A 26,584-nucleotide genomic window follows, 5' to 3' on the forward strand; every position below is an offset into this window, starting at 1 on the left:
TGTTGCCCAGGCTGAAGTGCAGTGGCACAACCATGGCCTACTGTGACCTTGACCTCCTGGGCTCAAGGAATCCTCCCACCTCAGCCTCCCGAGTAGCTGGGACTATAGGCCTACGCCACCATGACCAGCTAATTTGTGTATTTTTGAATAGACAAGTCTCACTATGTTGCCCAGACTGGTCTTGAACTCTGGGCTTCAGCCTTCCTCCCACCTCGACCTCCCAAAGTGTTGGGATTACAAGCATAAGCCACCATGCCCAGCCTGGAAATGATTTTGAATTTAAATGTGCTTAATCACTGAAAATGTTACCTACTATAATTCATTTGTGGTAATTTCTGTGTAAAAGCTGTAAAGGTTTACTACAAAGTATCAGAACATTATTTGCCTCTGAAATGGCAAAGATTTTTAAAAAAAGAAAACTATGTATTCTTTTGTAAATAACATTCTAAAGTGGAATGAAAAGTTCCTAACAACATATTCCAACTTTTATGTAAAACCTGCTTATGTATAATTTTACCAAATTTTCCAATTGGAGTAATGTGCACTTAATACCCCAAATCTAACATTACATGTTCTAATAAAGGAAGACAAATGTGATTACGTTTGAGACAGCGTATTTCAGTCCAGAAATATGAGTGCTGACACTAGAACTAATTTGATACTGTAAATTTCTACGCAGAAAAGATGCAGAATGTAGTGTTTGCTTTTAGTTTATTTATTTTGCAGGAATCTTTGACTTTCCGAATATGTACTGTTTGGAGGTACGATGCATGCAGAGCCTTTTAAAATGCCTTTGTACAATTTCATCTCAAAATGATTTCATTCACAGCATACACAGAAATCTAAAAGAGACATGGTATTTACAAGATTTAATAAGTTTTTGCTCCTTTAATGAAGAAACTGATCAATTCTTTTACAGTAGGGAAAGAAACATGGACATTGGGTATCATAAATAATTCAGAATTGTTCAGTCTCAAAGTAACTTTTCATGGCTTTAGAATTAAAATTGAGTCATCATTCTATTAATCTCTGAATGCCCAAGCCATGCAGAATCTACTTGTATTAAATATTTGGGGATGCAAATAATACAGGAAAAAAAAGTCTGGTGAATGTGAAAACGTCATCAGAATTAACTTTTACAATAGGCAAATACTGTTAATTCTTTCGAAAAGATACAGTAGTGGTGCAACACAGACAGTGCCCAATTTATTCTGATTTTTAAAAGTAACATTTCAGTTGTCATTTTTCTTTCTCTACAGATAGATATACAGACACACACGGTAACATGGACTCATTCAAGGTCTAACAATGGTACAATATTAAAATAATTCAATTTTTAACTATAAAGGGACATCTTCACATTCCAGGATACATCATTGATATTTTTAGAGGACAATTCTTCTATGCCTTAATATTCTTTTTGTTTATGCTGTCTGTCAGAAATACATTACAATTACCTCTTAAAAGACTATATAAAATTGAATTGCCACAGAAGGTTGGATATGAACCCTAGACAACTGTGACAAAGCAATGACAAAATTTAAGGAAACATTGATTTATTTGCATAATTAAAAAGTACTAAAATTGAGACCAGCTCCTTAAAAATTAAACTGCTTATCACACTTCCCATTTCTTCCAGGGAAATAAACAAATTAGCAACACTTTCCCCACCATCATTATTAATTTGCTCTAAAACTACATTTTTACAATGCATTTCTTTGTTTCTTTAAAGCCCCCTGCCTCTACTCTCTTCCAAACAAAGTCAATATCAATTCAAAACAAACACTTTACAATGCTTAAAAAGTTTCTGGCTCCTCTATTACCACTTTAAACTTTTAAAAACTACTCCAAAATTTAAGGGGCAATGTACTTTAACAAAATGGCAAACGTGCTTTCTAAAATCCCAGTTTACAAAATAGCGAAATAATGTAAAATGTATAGTCAGGCCTATATGTTACCAGATACATCAAACTAGTCATTTGAAAGATACCTCTTACAAGAAACAAGAAGGGCAACAGCTGATCCAGCTGGCACCTCAGCAGCCAGGCATCATCCGATTTATACCCTACCACTTCCATGCCAGTTGTCTGTACATACCAACTGACTACGAGATCCTTTTGAAAAGGCACCTTGAAAGTTGGGTGAATTCTTGTTCAAGCTGGTCATAGGCAAAAAGCAGTCTACATATGAGACACAGTTAAACATACCAGATTTATCAGTGTCAAGTCATTTTGCCTATTTTAAAACTGAATACAGCCTATGTTGGCATATGAAACTTGTGCACAATTAAAAATTAACATGTACGAAACTTCCTTAAAATCAATCTGATACCGCATACCCCACCCTTTACACCTATCCACTAGACTGTTTTCTCTCTTTTCCTGGCAGGTGAAAACAATGATTGACTAGATATATCACCAAAGGATTGAAACCATGCATCTACTGTGTAACAGCTTATTAACCTTGATGTATTTTCATGCAATAGTTTTAAAGTCATCTACATGGTTTTATAAAGCATCAGACTGTTTTCAGACATGCTACTTTCATTCTCAACTGACAACTGCCAAGTTAATTGCCTCCACTTCAGCATATCACTATGAATACTGGTAAACCTTTTAGCTAGGACACCAAGCAGTATATATATATATATTTTCCCCTAAATTGTAACTTAAAACCAAGTGGGGTTGACCATCACTAAAGAGATATGAAACCATACAAAGGCAAAGGCATATTACAGAACAGTAGTACGGCTAGACTGTTATTGGAGACAGAGACCAGTGTTACAAAAACCTTTAAAGAACGTTGTTTTGGGGACCATGCTTTTAAGCCCATCTGCTTTCTCACCGTTATTTTCACAGTTTTGCCACAGTTGTTGTATGAGAGATGTTTTTATCAGTGTTAATTACCACGCTTCCTTTGGGAGACTAGTGGATATATTTTGGGGAATTTTTCACATATGAAAAAATGTTTTCAAAGCTGTAGGCAGAGTGTGAAATGATTCTGATGGAAAACTATGATGAGTTATTACGCCTTTGGTTTCATTATGCTATTAAGAGCAGCTTGTTTTTCCAGGTCTGCCAGAGATTACTGCTAAATTAGAAGCGGGGCGGGTGTGTGTGTGTGTGTGTGTGTGTGTGTGTGTGTGTGTGTGTGTGTGTGTGTGTGTGTGTGTGTGTGTGTGTGTGTGTGTGTGTGTGTGTGTGTGTGTGTGTGTGTGTGTGTGTGTGTGTGTGTGTGTGTGTGTGTGTGTGTGTGTGTGTGTGTGTGTGTGTGTGTGTGTGTGTGTGGTCTGGGGGAGAAACCTGATGCCTAAAACGATATCCTCAGGTAACATCCTTTAGGATGGGAGAACCTACTAACTTTATTGCTGTTTATACTCACCAAAATGAGGGGAAGATTCCAAAACTCCAATTCTGAGCTAAGAAGGAACTCCAACAATGGCAGAGACCTTAATGAAATGTGCTATTAAGTTTCCAGTGATGTACCCTAGTGAGTCACATGACTTTATATCTCTTCACTTATCCACACCCTGAAGTTCTATTTCATAAATAAGGAGTGCTTTAAAATGACCTGAACTGCCTGTAGAAACTCAATTGACCTCTAGATACAGTTATGTTAAATTTTAAAAGTTCTGTTTCAAAATTCTCTATATTCACCTTTCTCTTAATAATTTTTGACAATCCCTCTTATTTCCTAAATAATGCAGTGTGCAACTTTGTCATTGGCCAACTGTAATTCCCCTCACACTGGTTTATTAACATATGCAAGTAAGTTTTTATTGAACAGTTAATATTGATTTCAGCTAAATTAGGATTATGGCACAAAGTTTTATCTGTGCTGTAAACATCATGAATTTATCACAATTGGAAGGAGGAAAAAAAAAAAGGCCCTGTGGACTGCAAAAGTTTAAGAACCACAGCTGAGCTCAAGATTTCCAAATGGATTTTGGAATGGACTTGCATTTGGCATACATTCACTGTGCTACTGGCAAAGCGCAGTTTTACGAGAATATCATTTATAAAATCATACTTTGTAAGGACTTGTTATTTTGAAAACCAATGGCCTTAATAAAAACATGCAGTAACTTAAAAAATGCATCTCTTATGTGGCATAAGTAGGTCTTAGTTACCAGTGTTGATTGATAGAGCTTGATGAATCACTGTACAAGCCAAAGGCATCTTACCACCTCTGATTGTACTTTCAAACAAAGGCATGATATGCCTAGTTCCTGACTGCTACAAATCACATTTTAAAACATTTTGTTTGTGTGCATGTATGTGTGTTGGAAATTACCCCTGAAAAAAGCAGCAATTACAAATACCCTTAATTAATTTGCCCCCCCCTCCCCCAAAATATTCTAGGTGCTTTTTCCTGTTGTCCTCTTTAGTAGGAAGCAACGGGAAGGAGCACGGGGACCCTTGGTTTTCCAGAGAGCGGTGACCAGGTAAGTCTGCTCTGGGAATTCACAGTTTGCATAAACTGTTAACATTTCATACTAAGATTCAAAGTACTAGTTTAAAAAATAAGGGCCACTCAGCAGTAACTTTAACAATTGGGATTCTACCACAGAAGAGCTCTTGACTTCTGTGTGTACATTCTTTCACAGAGTGAATCCTTTCCCAGTTTCAAGTATCCCTTTCTATCTCTCACTCTGTAGTGAGTTAAGAAAGGAGAAAAAAAGACCTCCCCATTTTTCCTTTCGTGAGCACAACGACCACAGAGGCATTCCTCCTCCCCGCTGTGCAATCGAAAATGAAAAGGCTGGGTGGATGAATAGAGTCCCGAGGTTTCCTTTTCTTCTGGTGGTACTCAAAGTTTCACTTTCAACCTGGCGCAGACTTTTCTGAATTCAGGTGTACCGTGGCATCTCGCACTGCTCACAGCGATTTAGTGCTGGGTGGTTAAGAAAGGTGCAGCTATCACAATTCCATGGAGCCCCTTCGTAGTCTTCATCTCGAGGTTGTGTCCGAGGACTTTGTGTGGAGCCAGTTCGATGCTCTGAGGGAGGTTAGGATTAAGGGGGAGGGGGAAGGTAAATAGATTAACCTTTTTCCAAGTATAATCCAAACTGAAGAGAAAAATACCACAAAAATCAAGGGAGGTAATTGCCTACTTTAATATGTAAGCCGATTAGTAAATATATCTACTGGAAATGCATAGTTGAACAGAAAGTTGATCTTTTACTTTGTTCTAATTACTTTTTTTTTTGCTATAAGAAGATGAATATATGTCCAGAATAGATTGCCTTCCTAGGTCATTACCTGTAAATAGCAGAGAGTTATGCTTTATTCCAGCCAAATGAAAAAAAAGAGAAATGTTTTATAGCATGTTAAATTCTGTCGCCTCTGTAAGTTTTCCCTGACTTCAGCCTACCTTGACTTTTCCTCTCTATAGTATAATACTACCCACACTATATTAAACATCTGACTAAATGTGTGCCTTCTTCCATGACAACTTAAGCTCTACAATATGCATATATTTATTTTATATTAATGGTTCATAAATAGCAGTGGCAGTGCATACCAAAGTTTTCCTCAGAACAGTGAAAAGAGAAAGATTCTACAGTTCCTTTTTCATAAAGCTAAATTCATTCAGTATAAAAGACTTTTATTCTCATATTCTTTCCTACATTTTTGGCATTAAAAATCCTTCATATATCAGTTTTTAAAAATGCCCATACCTGGCAACCTTATGTTGGTCCCCAGGATTTGAAAAAGATATCCAAACTTACATTCCTCTTAGGTCCTCATTCTCTCTGGCTTTGTGCTCAAAAAAGCTCTTTGCAGCTAGAGTTAACCTGTAATTTCTGTCTTTTAGGTCCCTATTGAGACTGAGGTCAATGAATAGGAGGCTAAAGATCTCCAGATGGAATTCACCCTGGAATCTGGGGTAACTGGAAATGAGATTAAGATCTAAGGTAAGCAACACCTTTTTAAATAGGTAACAAAATAAACAGATCTAGGGAAGCTTTGTCAGTTACTATTTTGGGCTAGGCATATCTTCCACTGGAAATTAACAAGCTGACTTCTAGTTTATCAATTTGCCTTATATGACAAATGTTATAACATTCCCCAAGAGGTAAAGAGAACTGAATTTTAGACCCTGAACCTTACCCCAAGGTATGACAATGCTCAGCCTCAAACAGGAAGGTGATCTTAGCCTTAGGATATAACAGAAAATTACTGGGTTCTTCAGCTGCTTCCTATGACTATAAATAGGAGATGGGCTTGTTTCTCTTGCTTCAACTATTGCTTTTTAACTGCCATTATCACCCACCTTGTGTCTTTTGGCTCATGACTCCAAAACATGTAGATTTAATACAGTTTTCTTTTTTGTCTCATATGGAGGAATAAAGCCTTCGGTTGGAGGAAAAATGTTTACTATATGTTTACTATGCCATTTTTTGTTTTGTTTTTGTTTTTGAGACGGAGTCTCGCTCTGTCGCCCAGGCTGGAGTGCAGTGGCGCGATCTCGGCTCACTGCAAGCTCTGCCTCCTGGGTTCAAGCAATTCTCCTGCCTCAGCCTCCCGGGTAGCTGGGACTACAGGCGCCTGCCACCACGCCCGGCTAATTTTTTGTATTTTTAGTAGAGACAGGGTTTTGCCATGTTAGCCAGGATGGTCTCGATCTCCTGACCTCATGATCCGCCCGCCTCGGCCTCCCAAAGTGCTGGGATTACAGGTGTGCGCCACTGCGCCCAGCCTACTATGCCATTTTCAGAAAAGGACCTCTTTTGTCTTTACCTTTTAAAAGAACAATATGCCCCAAAACGTAACACTTAAAAAAAAATTCGTATCTTACTGTTGCTGGTTTTTAATAGACATGCTCTAAAAACTCAGTGTTGCTATAAGTGTAAAATATACACCAGATTTCAAAGACTTAGTATAAAAAGGATGTAAAACATCTCACTGATAATTTTATATTGATTTCATATTGAAATAATATTTTGTATGTACTGAATTATATAAAATATATTAAAATTAATTTCATCTTTGCTACTAGAAAATTTTAAATTATATATGTGGCTTGCATTATATTTCTATTGGACAGCACAGCCTTAGAAACTCGGTAATGTTTTTAAAGCAAAAAACAAAGGTATGGTTTTACTTATAATTCTACATGGATTAACATGTGTCTTTGGACATTCTGCACAAACTCTGGACACACAAGTACAAACCATCTGCAGCTGCTGCCTGGGTGTCATGGATGTCTGCCTGTACTTTGGAGGTCACGCTAATTCTTCGGGCTTTTCTCTCAATTGTGCAGGGGTCTGAGGAGTCTGCATAAGAATAAACAACGCCAGAAAGAAGTGATCCAGTCGTTCAACTGCAAGAGTGAACAGGCTCACAAGATCTTTCAAGCAACCCACACAGCTGAGTGCATTTACCCTACCTATTACTTCATGTTACCTTTAGCAAGGGCAGGCACCATATTTAATACTGCTTTTACAACCTATACAGAGCAGTGGTTCTTACAACTTTTTCCATCTTCTCCAATTACATCTTCTCCCATTACTTAGAACAAATGCCCTATTTCACTGTTTTCTACTTTTTAATGGATTAGGGGTACAAACTCAGTGATAGCAAATAAATGTCAATGTGAAAGCAAAATTTGGGAAATTATACTTCAGCAATTATCTGATTAAGCAATAATTATTTATAAATTATTTTAAAATTATGGGCACTATCCAGTAAGGCTATTATAATGATGAAATGTGATGAAAATGACAGGTGTTTTTTTTTTTTTTTTTTTTTTTTTTGAGACAGGGTCTTGTTCTGCTGTCCAGGCTGGAGTACAGTGGCACAATAATGGCTCACTGCAGCCTTGATCTCCTGGGCTCAAGTGATCCTCCTGCCTCAGCCTCCCAAGTATCCAAGACTACAGGTGCATGCCACTACCACGCCCAGCTAATTTGTTAAATTTTATTTTTTGTAGAGACAGGGTCTCACTATGTTGCCCAGGCTGGTTTCAAACTCCTGGCCTCAAGTGATCCTCCCACCTCAGCCTCCCAAAGTGTTGGTATTACAGGCAGGAGCCACTGTGTCTGGTAGATTTTTTAAAAATAGCAGTACTTGAAAAATCAGAACCAACTCGATATAATATTATATACTGACAACCACGTGCTCCCAAATCATTTCCTGAATTCCAATTACCTATGTGTGCAGAAGCCCAGCAGACACTTTGCAACACAGACAAGAACTGTAGGCATCCTAATACCTTGCTAGAAAATTGTTTCTATAAATTTATAGTTTATTAGTAAGCAACCCTTTGGATTAAAAATGAAAAATGGCAGCCTTTATATTATTTGCTCTTCGGAACCAAAGAAAGATCTTGCATTTTCTAATCAATTCTGAGCCCACAGTACAACTCATCTTTGGAAATCACTGCTCCAGAATCCAAAGCATGGTGCTCAGGTACTTAAACACCCCATTGTCTGAGTAAACAAAAGCAGAGTGAATGTCTCCTTAGGCTCCAAAGAATAAGGTAAAGTTCTGTTTCTTAGATTTGCGAAGTACTTCTATCGAGTCACATACCTTATCTCACTAACTCTTACAACCTTTGGAGTATTTGGCTGGATTGTCCCTCTATGGTGCTCAGATTGAGTTTGAACAAGGTCAGGTGGCCAAGATGACCAGGACCAGTGCTCAGATCGTGGGACACCAAGGTCAGTGTGCTTGCTTGCTTACTGATGAAGGTTGGGGAAACTTTCTAAGCCCACTGAAGAGCACACATACACACTGTATTGTTTAACTACAAAGTCCAATCTACCACTGTTATGAGTTACTAGTAAGGGTTGGGAGACATTCTAAGCCCGCTGAAGAGCACGTACACACTATTGCTTAACTACAAAGTCCAATCCAAAGAGGCTTGTTCCTCTGTCTCCCTCACATTCTTTAATTATCACACTTACAATTCAGATAAACTATATTACACTTGGATTTCTGGTATATATCTGTAATAACTCCAAGACATTTATTCGAACCAATAAACCTATTCTACCAGTAATTTGTGTTTTACTGGTTTATCTTTTTTCTTTTTGTATTTGAGTGGTATTGCAGGCCAATCTGTGCTAAACTGTATGTACTTTTAGAAAAGGCTGATTTAGTTTCAAATACAAAATGAGAATCTGCAAGTGCTTAATGGAAAACAAACTTGATTTTATGGAGAAAACTGAATAGCTTTTATAAATCTGTGATGAAAGGCTTACCAAAAAATTATAGAATTTAATCACGTTCTACTGTTTCTAAGTTTTAACAGAAGAAGATAAAAGACGGGTTAAAGACAATTTGGCATATAATAGAACCATTTATACTTTCACCAATAATATATATTATTATAGAATTACAACTACTAAATTTCTAAAATAGAAATTCATTTATAGTGAAGATGACTGTTTGAGATGGCTTCCTAGTCTATTTTTTATTAGAAGTGTACATATGTAGAGTATTAAACTGCTTGGGGTAGGAGTCATGTTTTCCCTTTGTAACATCAAGCATCTATCTACATAATTGAGCTACGCATTGAGCATTCAATACATATTTAAGAAATTGTAGCCGAAATCCCATTATAACTAACTCTAAGGGACTATCAGTTTTTGCAAATTGTATTTGAGTTAAATGAGCCATAGAAAAGAGTCTTTCAGACCAGGAACAGTGACTTATGCCTGTAATCGCAGCACTTTGGGAGGCCGAGGCAGCAGGATCGCTTCAGCCCAGGAGTTTGAGACCAGCCTGGGCAACATGGCGAAACCCTGTCTCCACAAAAAAATACAAAAATTAGCCGGGCGTGGTGGTGTGCGTCTGTAGTCCCAGCTACTCGGGTGGCTGAGGCAGGAGGATGGCTTGAGCCTGGGAGGTCGAGGCTGCAATGAGCTATGATCATGCCACTGCACTCCAGCCTGGGCGACAGAGCAGGACCCTGTCTCAAAACAAAAACAAACAAACAAAGTCTTTTTAGTGTAAAGGTACTTGTAGAGAGCTAGATGAAGCTTCATATTAATGGGAACACATCATGGAATATTAATGCAAGCCTTATTCAATGCCCAGCCAAGGAGGATACCAAACAGGAACCTCCCACCTCGAATACATGGTGTTGGTCCCAAAGACAGAAGGCAAAATGACATTTTTTTTTTTTTTTTTTTTTTTTTTGGAGACAGCATCTCGCTCTGTCACCTACGTTGGAGTGCAGTGGTGCGATCTCGGCTCACTGCAACCTCCACCTCCCAGGTTCAAGTGATTCTTCTGCCACAGCCTCCCAAGTAGCTGGGATTACAGGTGTACGCCACCATGCCCAGCTAATTTTGGTATCTTTAGTAGACACGGGGTTTCACCCTGTTGGACAGGCTGGTCTCAAACTCCTGACCTCAAGTGATCCTCCCTCCCTCCCGGGCCTCCCAAAGTGCTGAGATTATAAGCATGAGCCACAACGCTGGCCTCAGAATGACATATTAACACGAACATCACCATTGCTAGAAAACCACAATCTGACTATACAGGATCCTGGCAGCAGATCCATCTCATTACCCCAGGAAAATTTCTTGATATTTCTTTTTTCATAGTCTTTCATATATATATTCCTTTGTCAAGTGTCTGTTCAAGTGTTTTACCCTTTTTTATTGAGTTGTCTTTTTATTACTGTGTTATAGAAATTACTTTTATACCTAAATTGAAAAGATATTCTGTTCTGGAAGCTTTATAGTTTAACTTTTATACTTAGGTGTATGATCTATCTCAAATTTTTGTGTATGATGTGAGGTAGAGATCAGCCTGTGTGTTTCTTCCACATGGATATCCAGTTCTTCCAGCTCTGCCTGTTGAAAAAAATGTTCCTTTCTCTATTGGTTGCTTTGGTGCTTTTGTCAAATTATCAAATGACAGTGTGACTGGGGGGTATAAACCTGGGCTCCCTATTCTGTTCCAATGATCTATTTCTTTATTCCTATACCAATATCACACTGTGGTTATTGTAGCTTTACAGTAAGTCCTGAAGTTGGTTAGTCTAAGACTTTTTTTTTTTTTTTTTTTTTTTTGGAGACAGCCTGTCGCCCAGGCTGGAGTATAGTGCTACAATCACAGCTCACTGCAGCCTCAACCTCCTGGGCTCAAGCAATCCTACTGCCTCGGCCACCAGAATAGCTGGGACTATCAGTGAGGCTGCATTGAGCTATTTTTAAATTAGCTCTACACTAATACACTTTTAATACACTTTTAATTACACCATGTCTGGCTAATTTTTAAATTTTTTTTTTGTAGATGAGGTCTATGTTGCCCAGGCTAGTCTCGAACTCCTGAGCTCAAGTGATCCTCCTGCCTTGGTCTCCCAAAATGCTAGGTTTACAGGTGTGAGCCATTGCACCGAGCCAGTCTAAGACTTCTGGATGCTCTTTTTCAAGATTGTTTTGGATGTTCTAGGACTTTCTGTATTTCCGTATGAATTTTATAATCAGTTTGTTAATTAAAAATGCACTACCACCTAATGGGGTTATAATTGGTATTACACTGTATCTATATATCAACCTTGTAAGAACAGGTATCTCAAAAATATTGATTCAGTCAGTTATGAACATGGTATATCACTCCATTTACTTAGGTCTTCTTAAATATCTTTTGACAATGTTTTATAGTTTTCAATGTATACATCTCTGGATAAATTTATTCCTAAGTGTTACATGGTTTTTGATGGTATTGTAAATGAAATTCTCTTAAATTTTATTTTCCAAGTGTTTACTGATATTGTAAAAATATGTTTATATATTGACTTTGCATCCTGAGGCCTTGTTAAATTCACTTATTAGTTCTAATAGTTGTTTTCCAGTATCCTTAGGATTTTAAAAATAATTATGTCATCTGTAGTATATATAGTTTTATTTCTTCTTTTCCAATATTTACGCTTTTTTTTTTTTTCTCTTACTGCATGGGCTAGGAACTCCAGGTACAACGTTGAATAAAGGTGGTGAGAATAGACATCCTTGCCTTGTTCCCAATGTTAGTAAGTTCAGAATTGCATTATTCAAGTAATAATGGTAGCTAAAGGTTTTTGAAAGATGCCCTTTATGAGACTGAAAGAGTTCTTTTCTATTCTTAATTTGTTAAAAGTTTTTGTCTGTCAGGAATGGCTGTTGAATTTTGTCAAATGTTTTTCCTGTATCTGGTGAAAACGATCACATGCTTTTCCTCCCTTTGTTTAATATGGTAAATTACACTGGTTGGTTTTTTAATGCTTATACCAAGATTACATTCCTAAGCTAAACTCAACTTGGTCATAATGTATTATCTTTTCTTATATATTGTGACTATAAGTCAATGAGATAGAAAACAGAATTATGGATTTTTTGTTTCTATGTTCATGAGGGATATTGATCTGAAATTTTTTCTTTTTGTGAGGGGCAGATACATAATGTCTTTACCAGGTTTTAGAATCAGAGTTCTGCTAGCGCCATAAAAAAAGATGGGGTACAACACCAACAGTGAACCCTAATGTAAACTATGGACTCTGAGTGATTATGAGGTCTCAATATAAGTTCATCAATGGTAACAAACGTACCACTCTGGTGTAGGATGCTGATAATGGGGCAGGCTTTGAATTTGTAGAGGCAGGAGGTATATGGAAAATCCTCTGCAACTTCCTCTCGGTAACATGAAAAGGAAATGAAAAAACAAAAAAGAAATACGGGAAGCATTCCCTCCTGTATTTTCTCAAAGAGTTTAAGATTGGCATTTTTACTTTCTTAAATATTTGGTAGAATTTACCCACCAGTGAATCTATCTGGATCTGGAGTTTTCTTTGTGGGGGAAAATTTTGATAGCGGATTCAGTTTCTTTATATATATATTATAAAATTATATATAATATATTATATATTATTATATATTATATAATATATATTATATATTATTATATATTATATAATATATATAATTACATATTACATATTATATATTATATCATATGTAATTATATGTAATTACATGTAATATATGTAATGTGTAAATTATATGTATAAATTATATGTAATTACATGTAATATATTGTATATAATATATATTATATACAATATATTACATACAATATAATATATGTAATATATTGTATATAATATATATATATAAAAACACACGCCTATTAATATTTACTGTTTTGTCTTGTTTTCAGTTTGGGTAGATTATATTGTTCAGGAAATTTGTCCACTTTATCTAAGGTGTCAAGCTTACTGCATAAAGATGTCCATCACTTTCCCTTATTATCATTATCATTGTAATAGATAACTCATCTTTCTTTCACTTTTGATTGTGGTAATTTGTGTTCTCTTTTTTTTTTTTACAGATCAGTCTACCTTGAAGTTTATTGATTTTGTTTATCTTTTCAAAGATCAAACTTGCTTTGTTAACTTTTTCTGTTTTCTATCTCATTGACTTATCTTTCCTTTGTTTTTACTTTGTTCTTGTCTCGTTTCTTAAGGTAGAATTTTAGATATTCCTGTCTTACATGAGCATTTAAAGCTATAAATTTCCTTCTAAGCACTGCTTTAACTATTGCATAGGAAAGAATGCCTTGCCCAAAGAGAGGTCTGGTTTTGTCCCTGGCTCAAAACCTTGAAATTTCCTGAGTAACGGCAGTGTCTTTCTTTGTTATTGATGGTGGGTCCCTCAGACCACATGATATGGTTTGGCTGTGTCCCCACCCAAACCTCATCTTGAATTCCCACATGTTGTGGGAGGGGCCTGGTGGGAGGTAATTGAATCATGGGGCCAGGTCTTGTGACAGTAAGTCTCACGAGATCTGATGGTTATTATAAGGGAGAGTTTTCCTGCACAAGCTCTCTTTAAGGTGTGACCTGCTCCTCCTCGCCTTCTGCGATGATTGTGAGGCCCGCCCAGTCTTGGGTACGTCTTTATCCGCAGCGTGAAAACGGACTAATACACCACACCTATAGGGAGTTTATGCTGAGGGATGGCTCATGATGCACGTGTTTTCCACCATTTCTAATCAACTTGGTCCTGTTTCCAGGGTAAAAACTTTCCAATGCCCTCCCTTAGACAGGGCAATTCCTCTAAGACAGCTCCTTGAATCAATGAACTAAAAACTAAAGTTTGTCTGGCGATACTTCTTTAGTAGACATTCAGGCAAAATCGAGTTTAAAGACTCTGATTTTATGAACCCAAAAGACTAAATTGATCAATGATAACTATACACCTCAATGACTTTCGGCAAGAAACTGCATATAATGCTGCCAAAGTGCCAAATCTGGCACTCGGCAGTTATCCACTAAGATGATTCTTTGTGCCATTTTTAGAAATCAATAGACTATTTTTTGGCCAGGTGCGGTAGCTCATGCCTGTAATCCCAGCACTTTGGGAGGCTGAGTCACTTGAGGTCAAGAGTTCAAGACCAGCCTCGCCACCATGGTGAAACGCCGTCTCTACTAAAAATACAAAAATTAGCTGGGCATGGTGGTGGGTAATCCCAGCTACTTGGGAGGCTGAGACAGGAGAATCGCTTGAACCCGGGAGGTGGAGGTTGCAGTGAACTGAGATAGTGCCACTGCATTCCAGCCTGGGTGACAGAGAGAGTCTCCATCTCAAAAAAAAAGAGAAAGAAAGCAATAGGCTGTTTTTAAATGTAGATCAGATGAAACATCGATGGTAATATTAAACAATAAAAAGAACAGACACTATGTTGCAACTTATAAATGAAAAAAAAAACACTCTGTAATGAGCTTAATATACGTAGAAAACTATTCAACCAAAATTTAAGTAATTAGGTCAGGTAGTATTATTTAGATAGAATTTATACATTCTTTTAACTAAGTCTGATGAGATGTTAAATGTTATACTCTCTGGTAATTTTTTTCAAAACTAAGGCATTCTCCACTATTCTGTGTGTCTTCATGATCAATCTACCTTGAGTGGCTTAAGGCAAAAAGGATTAAAATATTAAGAATGAGGCAGAAAGTTAATCTACATTCAATGACTACTTATTTATGAATGAATGAATAAATGACAGGGTCTCTGTCGCCTAGGCTGGAGTACAGTGGCACGATCTCGGCTCACTGCAACCCCCACCTCCTGGGTTCAAGTGATTCTCATGCCTTAGCCACCTGAGTAGCTGGGATTACAGGCGCGCGCCATCAGGCCTAGCTAATTTTTGTATTTTTAGTAGAGACGGGGTTTTGCCATGTTGGCCAGGCTAGTCTCGAACTCCTGGCCTCATGTGATCCGTCCGTCTCGGCCTCCCAAAGTGCTGAGATTGCAGGCATGAGCCACTGCGTCTGGCTTAAATGACTGAATGTGTAAATTCAATTAAAATTAATTTTTTAAGATACGGAAATGCCAGTTAAACATTTGGTACATAAAAATAAGAACACGTTTGATATCTTTAATTTTAAATCATTTTTATGTAACAACTATCCAAAAATGATTCCTTCAAACCTTGGTTATATAGGATTTCTTTTGTTCTTGATGGGAAAATACCTAGTGACTACTAATTGCTATGCTCCCCTTTTGAGTACACAAGTATTCTTCTGTTGTCTGAAAAATAATCTTAAGTCTATTGCAAATCTAACTTTTTATTCTCACATTAGACCTTTAAAGTCCTCATTATTTTATGAGAATTATCTTTTAGGGTTATAGTTTTTACAATGCTAAGTAAATTTATAATGTTAACTATGTAACATAGTGTTTCAACTTCTGTTTGTAAAAATTATATATTCCATCAAATTACCTCTGACAGTAATTCTAAGAGTTACTAATTTCAGTACTTTTTAAAAACTAAAGTTTGGGGACATTTCATTATTGCCACATTATAACACCAATATGGTAAATTTGTTGAGACCAGTGAGCAACATGGTGAGATCCCATCTCTACAAAAAATAAAAAAAAAAAATTAGCCGGGCACGGTGGTGTGTGCCTACAGTCCCAGCTACTTGGGAGGCCAAGGCAGAAAGATCGCTGGAGCCCAGAAGGTCGAGGCTGCAATGAGCCATGATCGCACCACTGCACTCTAGCTGGGGCAGCAGAATGAGACCCTGTCTCAAAAAAATAAAAATCATAAAAATATGGTAACTTTATGCTGAACAAGTTAACCTCTAGTGGAAATTTCTTCAGATAAATGTGAAATCCCAAATTATTTTGATATTTATTTCTATCATATTTGTGACATTTTTCATACTCACCTTTTTTAGATGGCTTGGGTGGTACAACTGGGCCAGGTTCTATGTTGTCATAAAAATTATTCATGGCTTTTGGATCAAAGTTTCCTATAAAGAAAGTAAATTCATCAGGCATTTAAGAACTCTTTTTTCTGGTTATTTGATTTTTTTTTAAAGAAAATATGTAAATAAAACACATAAGAAGGGAAAAAATGTTTTCCAGGATTTCAAAACTCATTACATAATTCTGTCCTCCCAATGAAATTGTGTTTTCATCGCTGTGAGAAAAGACCCAAGAAAACCACTACACAGATGTATGTCTACAATGTATTACACCTAAAGGAATATTTTTCTAATTGTAAGGCTAGCCTCCTCAGGCAGAGTTAGGCATGTGGGGCATTTGGGGAGATAAATGAAGAAGAGAAATGAAAGGATGGTTGAACTGTTTTCTCTTTCTGCTTGTTTTGATTTTTAATGAACAAACTGTGAGAAAGAACACTTAAATAATGAAAGCTTACTTTCATATTTTTCATAATTTACCTTAAAAATTCATTATAAATTGAACTACGGAAGAAGCCAAATATAAACATTTACAAGGATTAATCAAGTTATATTTTGAGACTACTAAGCAACCTCAATAAATGTGAAATAACATCAGCAGTTTATGTATTCTTATTTTCAAGAAAAGGAGAATCTTATACTAAATGTTAAATGTTTCCTACAGTTTATCAATGATAAAAGGTGCCAGTTTCAGAATAGATAGAACGATACCTGAGAATTTTGTCTTGCCACAAACTTTTCACCTGTCTTCAAATGTTCATTCCCTGGTCTAGTGTCTGTATTTCAGCCACATCTCCTGCTGTGTCTCCTCCAAGGTTGGTTTTGGGTCCTGCCTTCACTTCTGTGAACCTATCACTGTGTTCTGCTTGTTCTAAACAATTATGGGTAACTGTAGCCATACTTATTTATAGAAGATGCTGTATGGTACTGATAGTTTAAATATATTAAATCTCTTCATTTCCAGATCTACTTTTTTTTTTCCCAACAAGTTTTCCTTACCAAAAATCACAAAAAAAGCTGGTTTTCATCAAATCATGCACTGATTTGCATCTATTCTAAATGCTTATTCCCCTGCCTCCCCCGTCACCACTGAAAAAGGTTTAGATTCCTCCCGTAGCTTAAAAGTTTAGATTGGAAACTCAGTATAAAAAGTCTTCTGCAGTGTGGAAGAGTAGAATTTAGTATAAAATGGATACATTTAGATTCGTTATGAAGAGATTTAGAAATGCCTAAGTATCCCAAAGAGCTCATTGCCCAATGCAGACAAAAAACACAGCTCTTTGCTTATAAAACCTTAATAGTGGTTTCCCTTGCAGGCCCTTTCACAAATGTTTTATCCACTTGAATATGCTGTTTTAAGATAATTTTCTGAAAATAATTGCTGTGATAGCTCATAAAAGCCACAGTGCTATTTGATGTATTAATTGGATCTTTTGATGCTTTAAGAAGCTGCATACGTATTTCTTCAATTACTTGTTACAGCTCATGTTCTAATTTCTAGATCACAAAAGGCTTACTATAAGTATCCTAACCAAATGTTTTGCTGTTTGTTTTGCTTCGAAGACCACACAAGTAAAAAAAAAATTGATGCAATCTTCTAAAATATAGTAGCAATAGTTTATGTAACCCCTACATCATGCATAGTAATTCTTTGATTGCTTCAAGTTAGTGGGCTATAGAGTGACTAGGCTTCTGAAAATAACTTCAAGGGTACCTGACTAGATTGCTCAATTCTCACATTCAAATTTGCTTCTGTCTGTTGTTCAGATAATGCCGTGTCTTTTGGGTTCACCTGCCACTAATCTTTTTTTTTTCTCTCTCTCTTTCTGTTGCCTATGCTAGAGTGCAGTGGTGTGATCACGGCTCACTGCAGCCTTGACCTCCCGGGCTCGGGTGATCCCCTCCCGCCTTAGCCTCCCACGTGGCTGGGATCACAGGCACACACCACCACACCTAGCTAATTTTTAAAAAATTATTTGTAGGGATGGGGTCTCCCTACGTTGCCCAGGCTGGTTTCTAACTCTTAGGCTCAAGTGATCCTCTCGCCTTGGCCTCCAAAACTGCTAGGAATAGGGCACATGAGCCATTGTGCCCAGCCTACTGTTTGTTTAATCTTGCCTAAAAATGGCAGTGAGATATTTTATTATATACTCTTAAAACACTGAAGAAACTCTTAGCTGCCATAACCAAGAAAAGTTCAGTGTGGGGGATGGGGGGGGCAGGAAAGCTGATTAATACACAGAATTGTTAAGAAAAATTACACGTCAACTTTAACATAACAAAACACTTGTATATAGCTATATTTTAAAGTTAGATAAAGACCTAATTTTTACGTGTCTGTTGGCTGGGGTTCCATATTGTATTTCTTACATAAACCACACCCATGATGACCTACAGCAGAGGTTGGCAAACCTTTTCTGTCAAGGGCCAGATAATATTTTAGACTTTGTGGACCTGTGATAGAGTCTCTGTTGCAAGCAGTCAACTGTGCTGTTGAAGCACAAAGGCAACCATAGACAATATGTAAACAAATGGGCATGGCTATCGCTCCACTAAAACTTTTATTCACAGAAACAGGCAACAAAAACAGGCCCTAGTTTGCTGAACCCTCATCTATAATTTTGATTGCTTTAGAATGGAGCAAGAAAGATATTAAGAACACTTATAATGCAATTTGAGTACAGAATCCTTTTAGACTTTTTTCAGTTGTTTTCACCCATATCTAATTCACAGTCCCTATTTTCTGAGTGATTTGCCTTTGGCTTTCATAGAAAGAGCAGCTTTCTCCTTCATGTCAGTTTATGAAACATTAAATTGCAGAAATACAATAATTGGCATAAACAGGTCTGGGGACAGAATCAACTCTTGGTAAGCAGACAATTCAACCGATGGGAGCAATATTCATGGGCCTACCAGAATGCAGCCTACTAGTCAAAAGTATGCAGCAGCTGTGGACATCAGTCAGTATATTTTCCACAGAAAATGAAGACCATCTCTAATCTGGTGAGTTGGGTAAATGAAAGTGTAAGAGAGCTTCTGCTGTAGTATACTTCTGTAAAAAAATCCAAAAAACTAAAACTATGATTATAGTTGAATGTTTTCACATAACATAACATGAAAAATAACATATAGAGTTTATTTTAAAACTGAGAAATCTGATACTCTGATTTGGGATCCCTTTTTACAGATATTTTAGATGTCTATCACATAATATGAACTCTACTAAGTTTTAGAATTAAAACCCATCAATTTATAAAATATTCACAGTAAATGACAAAAAGAGGATAAATGCAAAGTAACAACATAGAACAGTCTAAATGATAAGAACTTGATGAAACTGCTGAAGTAAAACTATTCTTTCATCCCCAAATCTGATCCATGACCATGGGACAGGGGGATCTCTTTACCAGGATTGTAATCTTACGGATAAAAACTGTCTCTTAAATCTACAAAACCAAAGTTATTGCTATTTAAGCAGCTTAAAATACCACACTATTACTTATGGTTTACCAAATAATCAAGTCTATACCTCTAGATTGAAGGAGGTCAACTTCTTTCAGTGTACAGTCAACATTTATCTGGAGTTGTCTGTTCATGCTTCTCAATCTTGTCATTTCCTCAGGCTAGTAAGAAAGGACCCAAAATAGCAATTGTGGGAAAGTCATTATCAAGCCCAACATTTAAGAACTGCGTTTCATGTTAATTGTCATGATTGGGTATTACCAAGAATACGGCCTTAGTCCATAAGAGGGCATGTTTAAGAAGTCCTATGCATATGTTTTTAAAGGAATAGTCGGGTAAAAATGGGGACATCAAAATGGCCACATAATAAACAAAATCTGCATATAAAGTGGCGAGCTGCAGTAGTGGACTGTGTTCTACCATACAAGATGCTACTATTTTAATCATAGAGCACTGAAAATATTTTGTGTCTATGTTTTCATGGTAAGGGAAACTGTAAGAATCAACCTTTTAAACGAGTCATGTCCATGATCTTAGTCTTGTCCAGCCTGGTAAAAATTACAACAATACAGTGTTTACCAGAATTCTCTCATTCCTTCTTCTTAACAATCCTTTAAGGTAGGTACTAATATTGTGCCCAGTTTATAGATGAGGAAACTGAGGCACAGAGAGGTTATATAATTTTCTTAAAGTTATAAAACTAGTAATTGGTAGAGGCAGGACTTATATAAATGACTCCTATATAAATTCATATATAAATATTTTTGTCATATTTTTTCTAGATTGAAGGAGGCAGTTACTCTAGCGCATGAAAACTTCAGAAACAAATGAATTCCATTTGTTCCCCAACTTTGTTTTCTTCTGCCTCCACTTCTTCAGGCCAGCCCACTCCTCAGGCCTTTCAGGGGCACATATGAGGCACTGAAATGTGAACAGAGTCCTAATCTTCCATTCAGTAAAGCTTTTTAGAAGCCTTTACTTCCCATGCCATTCTTAATTTCTTTATTTATGTATATACATATATATATAAAAATATATGTGTATATATATGTATAGTAAAAAAGTCAAAGTTTAGAATCTACAGGCTGAAATACTGAAGCTTTCAGCACAGCCCAGGTATTAATTACTAGGGTGATTTTAACTATAACATATAAACTGAAAAATTATATATCTGCTACTGTAGGAAGACAGAACAAAATCCTACTCTGTTAAAAACATGTACTTTGCTAAACGCTAAATATGTTAATATGCCAGTGAAAGAAAAATGAGCAGAAAGGATATCTTAATTCATATAGTGTTAGGAGGTATTATCAGAGTAACTGAGAATGCCCATTAAATAAGCAGGTATCAAAGTTTAAAATAAGTGATAAAAGGCAGAATATAATAGCTACAATTCCACAGAATGCTAGAGGAACAAAAAAAGTCGTTTAGAAATATTTATTATGGGACTGCCTTTTCTAATTCCTATGGGGTAAAACTGTGTGACATTAATGTGTAAAATGCTTTGCGCTTTGCCTATCAAGCAATATTCAAATAGTTTAAAACGTATACTTGAACATTTAAATTAAAGATAATGTAAGGGCTCCAAACAGTGATGCTGTCTTCCTAGGAACACATGGAAGAACCTATCGGGAAAGTCAAGCACCTGAAAAGGATTATCTTTTCCATAGGTTTTAGGGAGTTGGGGGCAAGCGAGACGTTTCAGCCACAGTGGCCCAAAACAGTGAAGCAGTCACCACACAGTTGCTCATAACAAAAACATACTCTCATCAGGCCGGGTGCAGTGGCTCACTCCTGTAATCCCGGCACTTTGGGAGGCCAAGGCAGGTGGATCACTTGAGGTCAGGAGTTTGAGATCAGCCTGGCTAACATGGCAAAACTGTCTCTGCCAAAAATACAAAAATTAGCTGTGCGTGGTGGTGCACGCCTGTAGTCCCAGCTACTCGAGAGGCTGAGGCACGAGAATTGCTTGAACTGGGGAGGTGGAGGTTGCAGTGAGCCCAGATTGCACCACTGCACTTCGGCCTGAGCAGCAGAGTGAGACTCTGTCTCAGAAACAACAAACATACTCTCATCAACAGGCTCATTTCCAAAGATAGTAGAACCACTCGATCTTACTAAGGGTATATCAATAAGATTCCTATGTCCTTTTTCATATAGCTTCTGATTAAACTGAGGGGGAAAAAAAGCAGTTTCTGGGAAATTAATGCCATTTGTCAAAAGTAGTTTTCGTGGAAGAGGAATTTCAAAATTGGGTATGTATAATTCAAAGTTGTTTGTAAGATAACAGGATGTTTGTAGCCAACATTTCAAAATAAAAAGTGGTAAGCTTTTTTTCCAAAGCTGGCATAGACCAGCGTCAAAGACCACGGATGTTCTTTGGTGGCTGGGACTCAGTTATGCCTCTGGGACTCAAAGCTGTGGGATAGTCCAAAAACGTAATTAGAACAGGAAGAATGGGGGGGGAATAACTTGAGGGAGGGGGTAATTGGCAGGTTTCTGCATATTAAAATCTTATCCTTCAAGGTAAAACCTAAATTTCCCCCTCCTCCTTGAAACTGTTTCATCTATAAACTCTATAGGTAAAAAGCTAACATTTCTATCTCAAAACTCTGAAAGTACTTATATTGTTACCATTTAGCTGGTCAACACTTCTGATTTACTGCCTTATATTTTCTCTCACACACAAATACATATAGACTCACAGATATACCTATCTCATTTCACATACAGATCTAAGAGATGACATCTTTGTCAGCATTTAATACAATGCTTTGCAAATAACAGATTAAGGGAAATGACACCATCATGCATCTTATATCTTGCACTTCTGCTCTCCTTAGAAAAAGATTATTTCACTGCTGTTCTAAGTTTCTACAACCCCCCCTCCCCCACATAGCTGGTCACAAATGTGCACTGCAGTATCATTAGGCAAGCAGCTTTCTAATCAATTTTGTATACACTGCCTGATAAGCAGTTTGTTTGAAAACTTGAAGGTAGCAATGTGTGCTTTAGTAGCAAAAATGTCAATTCTCTACTGGGTATCCTATACACAAGTGGGACAATGATAAGGCTAGCCATCTACTGATCACCTACTTCATGCCAGGCTTATTACATACACTGTCTCTTTATCTTGACAATTATTATAATGTACTTGCTATAATTCTCTTTTACAGCTAGGGAAAATCAGATGCAGAGAAATCAGATACAGCCAGTGAGCGCCTGAGCAATTGTGACTCCCAAGCCTATGTGGGCTCTCTTTGCACTATATCATGGTTCCTCAAATGAGCCTTGATGAGCAAAATGGGAAATCTGACTAAATGATTTATTTCTTGATTAATTTCCTACATTAAGTATAATCTTATATATGTTCAAGTTCAAAGGAAGTCAAAGTACAAAATGCTTCAGATTGGTGTGTCTAAACCTCAAGCAAATTTTTCTAGTATTTTGCAACCAACACATATTTTATAAGAACACTTACTATTTGTTGGGCATTGTGTAAACTGCTTCATATATATTACCTCATATAATCCTAAGAAAAATCCCATAAGATGGGTACTATACCACACATTTTATAGATAAGAAAACAAGCATAGAGAAAGTTACTTATCCAAGGATATATGAGTGACACAAATACAAGTAGGATTCAAACTGGCACCTGACTTGAAAGCCTACTGACGGTCTCAACCACCACGTATTGTCCCTCTGCTGTGTAAATGTCCTCCATTTTACACTAGGCTTGGCAATGAAAACACATGGGAAACACACTTAAATGTCTTATCTCTCAGATGTTAGCGCCCACATGAACTACCAATTTCTCAATCTGGGGGATGGCTACATGGGGGTTCATTATACTATTTTATGTATCTCTGAAATTATAATAAAAGTTAAAACTAAATTACAGCCCAGGGCAGCAGTTTCACCAACTTCTCTTTTTCCTTTCTCAAGAAGATAGATCGGGGGCCAGGTGCGGGGGCTCATGCCTGGAATCCCAGCACTTTGGGAGGCCGAGGCGGGCAGATCACAAGGTCAGGAGTTCGAGACTAGCCTGGCCAACATGGTGAAACCCCGTCTCTACTAAAGATACAAAAAATTAGCCAGGCGTGGTGGCGCACTCCTGTAATCGCAGCTACTCGGGAGGCTGAGGCAGGAGAATCGCTTGAACCTGGGAGGCGGAGGTTGCCGTGAGCCGAGATCGTGCCATTGCACTCCAGCCCGGGTGACAGGGTGACACTCTCCGTCTCAAAAAAAAAAAAAAAAAGAAAAAAGATACATCAATAAGAGCTCTGATATAAAATCTGGGGCTTTTTTTTTTTTTTTTTTAGTACTAACCTATGCTACATTAGACAGTTCTCCACTTCCAATGAAAAACAAAAAAAAAACAATGTTTTATTTAGCAGGGATTATCACACAGCAAGTAGTTGCTAAATAAAATGTATATGATTAAAGAAAATTACTATGCTAAGTTTGTTTATGCTCTACAGGTACCTAAAGGTTTCCAAAGTACCCAGCTACCACAGGTGGATTCCCATATGGGTTATGTCCTCCAATATCTTCCGCAATCAGAGGATTCAATTAAGATTTCAAATGGAGAAAATGAGGCAGAAATTTGATTTATATTAACATCACCTTTCTATTAAAGATAGCCTTGTTATTTTCCAGTGCTTTAAGTAGTTAAAATCTTCCTCCTCACTTCTAATATTGACTATACACGATATTACAAAAAAGTCATTAAATTAGTGAATATGCCTATTTCTCAAGACTCTCTTTCTCAAAAATTTCCACTTGTTCCCTGCTACCAGCAGAATAAAGTTCAAGCACCTCGACCTAGCATTCAAGGTCAAAGCTCCAGTTATCCTCTGTTAACTCTTCAGAAATCTCATGCTTATGCCAGGGAATTGTAGTTACTGTCTCCTACAAGTCACTCTCCATCTTGACTTCAAGCCTTCATTACCTTATTGTTCTTTTCTCTTCTAAAATGCCTTCCCCTTTTCTCTCTGCCTATTGTTTAGGGCAGTGGTTCCTCATTCTTTTTTTCCTTCAATGTAATAATCTTATGAAAATCTGATGAAAGCTATACACCCACTTCCCATATTAAACACACTTACGAAACTCTGCATATAATTTCAGAGAATTCACAGATCCCCTTTGAAGCCAAGAACCTCAAGTAGAAACTTCTCTACGAGGGAGTGGCTGCAGACATGCTGACTGCAAGAGGCCTGACATATGCCCACTTCTCTAAACCTGTACACTCAGAGATTGCCCTAAGTTTAGAGAGGGTAGGAAAATGAGGAAAGGCTTCATGGAAAAAGTAGAGGTTAAGTTGAGCCTTGAAGAACAGAACAGACAAGATTTACACGTGCAGAGCTTTTTAGAAGGGCATTCCAGCAGGAGGATAATGTAAGAGCAGAGAAGTGCAATGAATCTGCACAGAAACGAGTTGATGTATAAATTCTCTCATTACCCGTGAACATATACAGCACTTACCACATTGTATTATAATTATCTGTTGATGTATCTGTTTTTCCCACTGGTAGGTATGTACTAAGCATCTAGCGTAGTACCACATTGCATAAACTATATGCACAAAACTGCTAAATGTTGAAAGGTGAAATGATAGGTTGGATCATCGCTTGTGAAGTCACAAGATTTTAAACATGCTTCAAAATTCTCAGTTGTTTGGGATCGTTAGAACTCATATACATTAACCAACATGTTAAAACTATATTATCCGAATCTTTTCATTAGAGCAGTTCCCTTTAAGACTGCTATCAATCAATACTGTTATCTCAGTTTCTACAATTATTTATACTTAACAAAACTGCTCTGCCTTAAAATATTCTACAGTCAACACTTCCCCAAAATTCATACTGATCTATTCTAACTCATCTGAATTAATGTACTTAACAAAAATAATTTTAAATGTTTAAAAATATATGTATCATATGCTTAGAAGAATAAATGAATACACAAAGAATAATTCATCAAATTTTTGGTCAGGGTGCACTTTTCATTTCTATTTTCACAGCAATTTACAAATAAATGAGATGCTATACCTTGATTATAATCATCAGTGTTTGAAAATACTGATGAGCCTATGGAATCTGCATACATGAATTATTTTGATGAGAACTACTAAAGGCAAAAGTCCTTCATCTGTTGTTTTTAAAAAAAGCAACAATAACAACAACAAAAAAAACCCAGAACTCTGCCAGGAATAAAACCTAAAGAAAAATAAATGACCTGACAGCCAATATCCCGACCCTCCTATTAACGCACCCTAACAGATCACTTACCGTAGGGATCGCAGTGGTGCAGCTGACTCTTCTGAGCCGTCTCTGCATCAGGTCATGCTCCATACCGTTAACTTCAGACTTCAACCGCTCTAGCTCCTCTTTCTCAAGTTTCAATTGCTTTGCTAACCTCTCCATCCTTGCTCGTTGATGTAACAGCAAGGCTACAGCATTATAGATAATGTCATTGCAGAGAACAACACTGAACAAGCGACTGGAAAATTTCGATATGCACTGCTAATGTATAAAAGACTCATTCAACTTGGGGGTTGGCATTTACTCTCATGTCTTTCTAATGCTATGCTGCCTCCATATCTGCTTCAATTTAGCCCTCTGAATGCAACCAAAGTGACATCACCTGAACATCCCTCTTGTTCTATTGTCCTAAGATTCTCTTTATACTTGTGTGTGTTTTGAACAGGCTGACTACCAGGCATACTGAATAATTACTTCCCTTCTTATATACTGAAAGAAAACTAAATTCTCAGGTATCTTGAAACAATCTGAGTAGACTTTTTAAAAATTCTGTATCTAATTTAGGTCTACTATTACCTAGTCCAATAATCTACTATTAGCTAATCCAGTAATTCCACTTTTATATATTATTACTTTTTAGCTAATCC

At 37.0% G+C, this 26,584-nt stretch overlaps 1 protein-coding gene across 6 annotated transcripts in view; it reads right to left on the reverse strand.

Annotated features, from left to right (window-relative positions):
* Positions 1-854: 854 nt before the first annotated feature.
* TAB3 (TGF-beta activated kinase 1 (MAP3K7) binding protein 3) overlaps positions 855-26,584 on the reverse strand; it is a 61,226-nt gene continuing 35,496 nt past the window's right edge. Inside the window, exons 7-11 of one of the 6 annotated variants that reach the window (XM_063660669.1) lie at positions 25,965-26,125; positions 19,736-19,829; positions 16,171-16,254; positions 7,178-7,279; positions 855-4,998 (exon numbers count right to left, since the gene is read on the reverse strand). In XM_063660669.1, coding sequence (XP_063516739.1) covers positions 4,850-4,998; positions 7,178-7,279; positions 16,171-16,254; positions 19,736-19,829; positions 25,965-26,125 — 590 coding nt within the window. In that variant the 3' untranslated portion in view covers positions 855-4,849. Of the gene's footprint in view, positions 4,999-7,177; positions 7,280-9,784; positions 9,919-16,170; positions 16,255-19,735; positions 19,830-25,964; positions 26,126-26,584 lie in introns of those variants that run through there. The other 5 variants (XM_063660671.1, XM_063660672.1, XR_008497112.2 and 2 more) reach the window with 5 other exon arrangements.

The sequence above is a fragment of the Pongo pygmaeus genome, chromosome X (assembly GCF_028885625.2).
Source record: "Pongo pygmaeus isolate AG05252 chromosome X, NHGRI_mPonPyg2-v2.0_pri, whole genome shotgun sequence".
Taxonomy (NCBI): domain Eukaryota; kingdom Metazoa; phylum Chordata; class Mammalia; order Primates; family Hominidae; genus Pongo; species Pongo pygmaeus.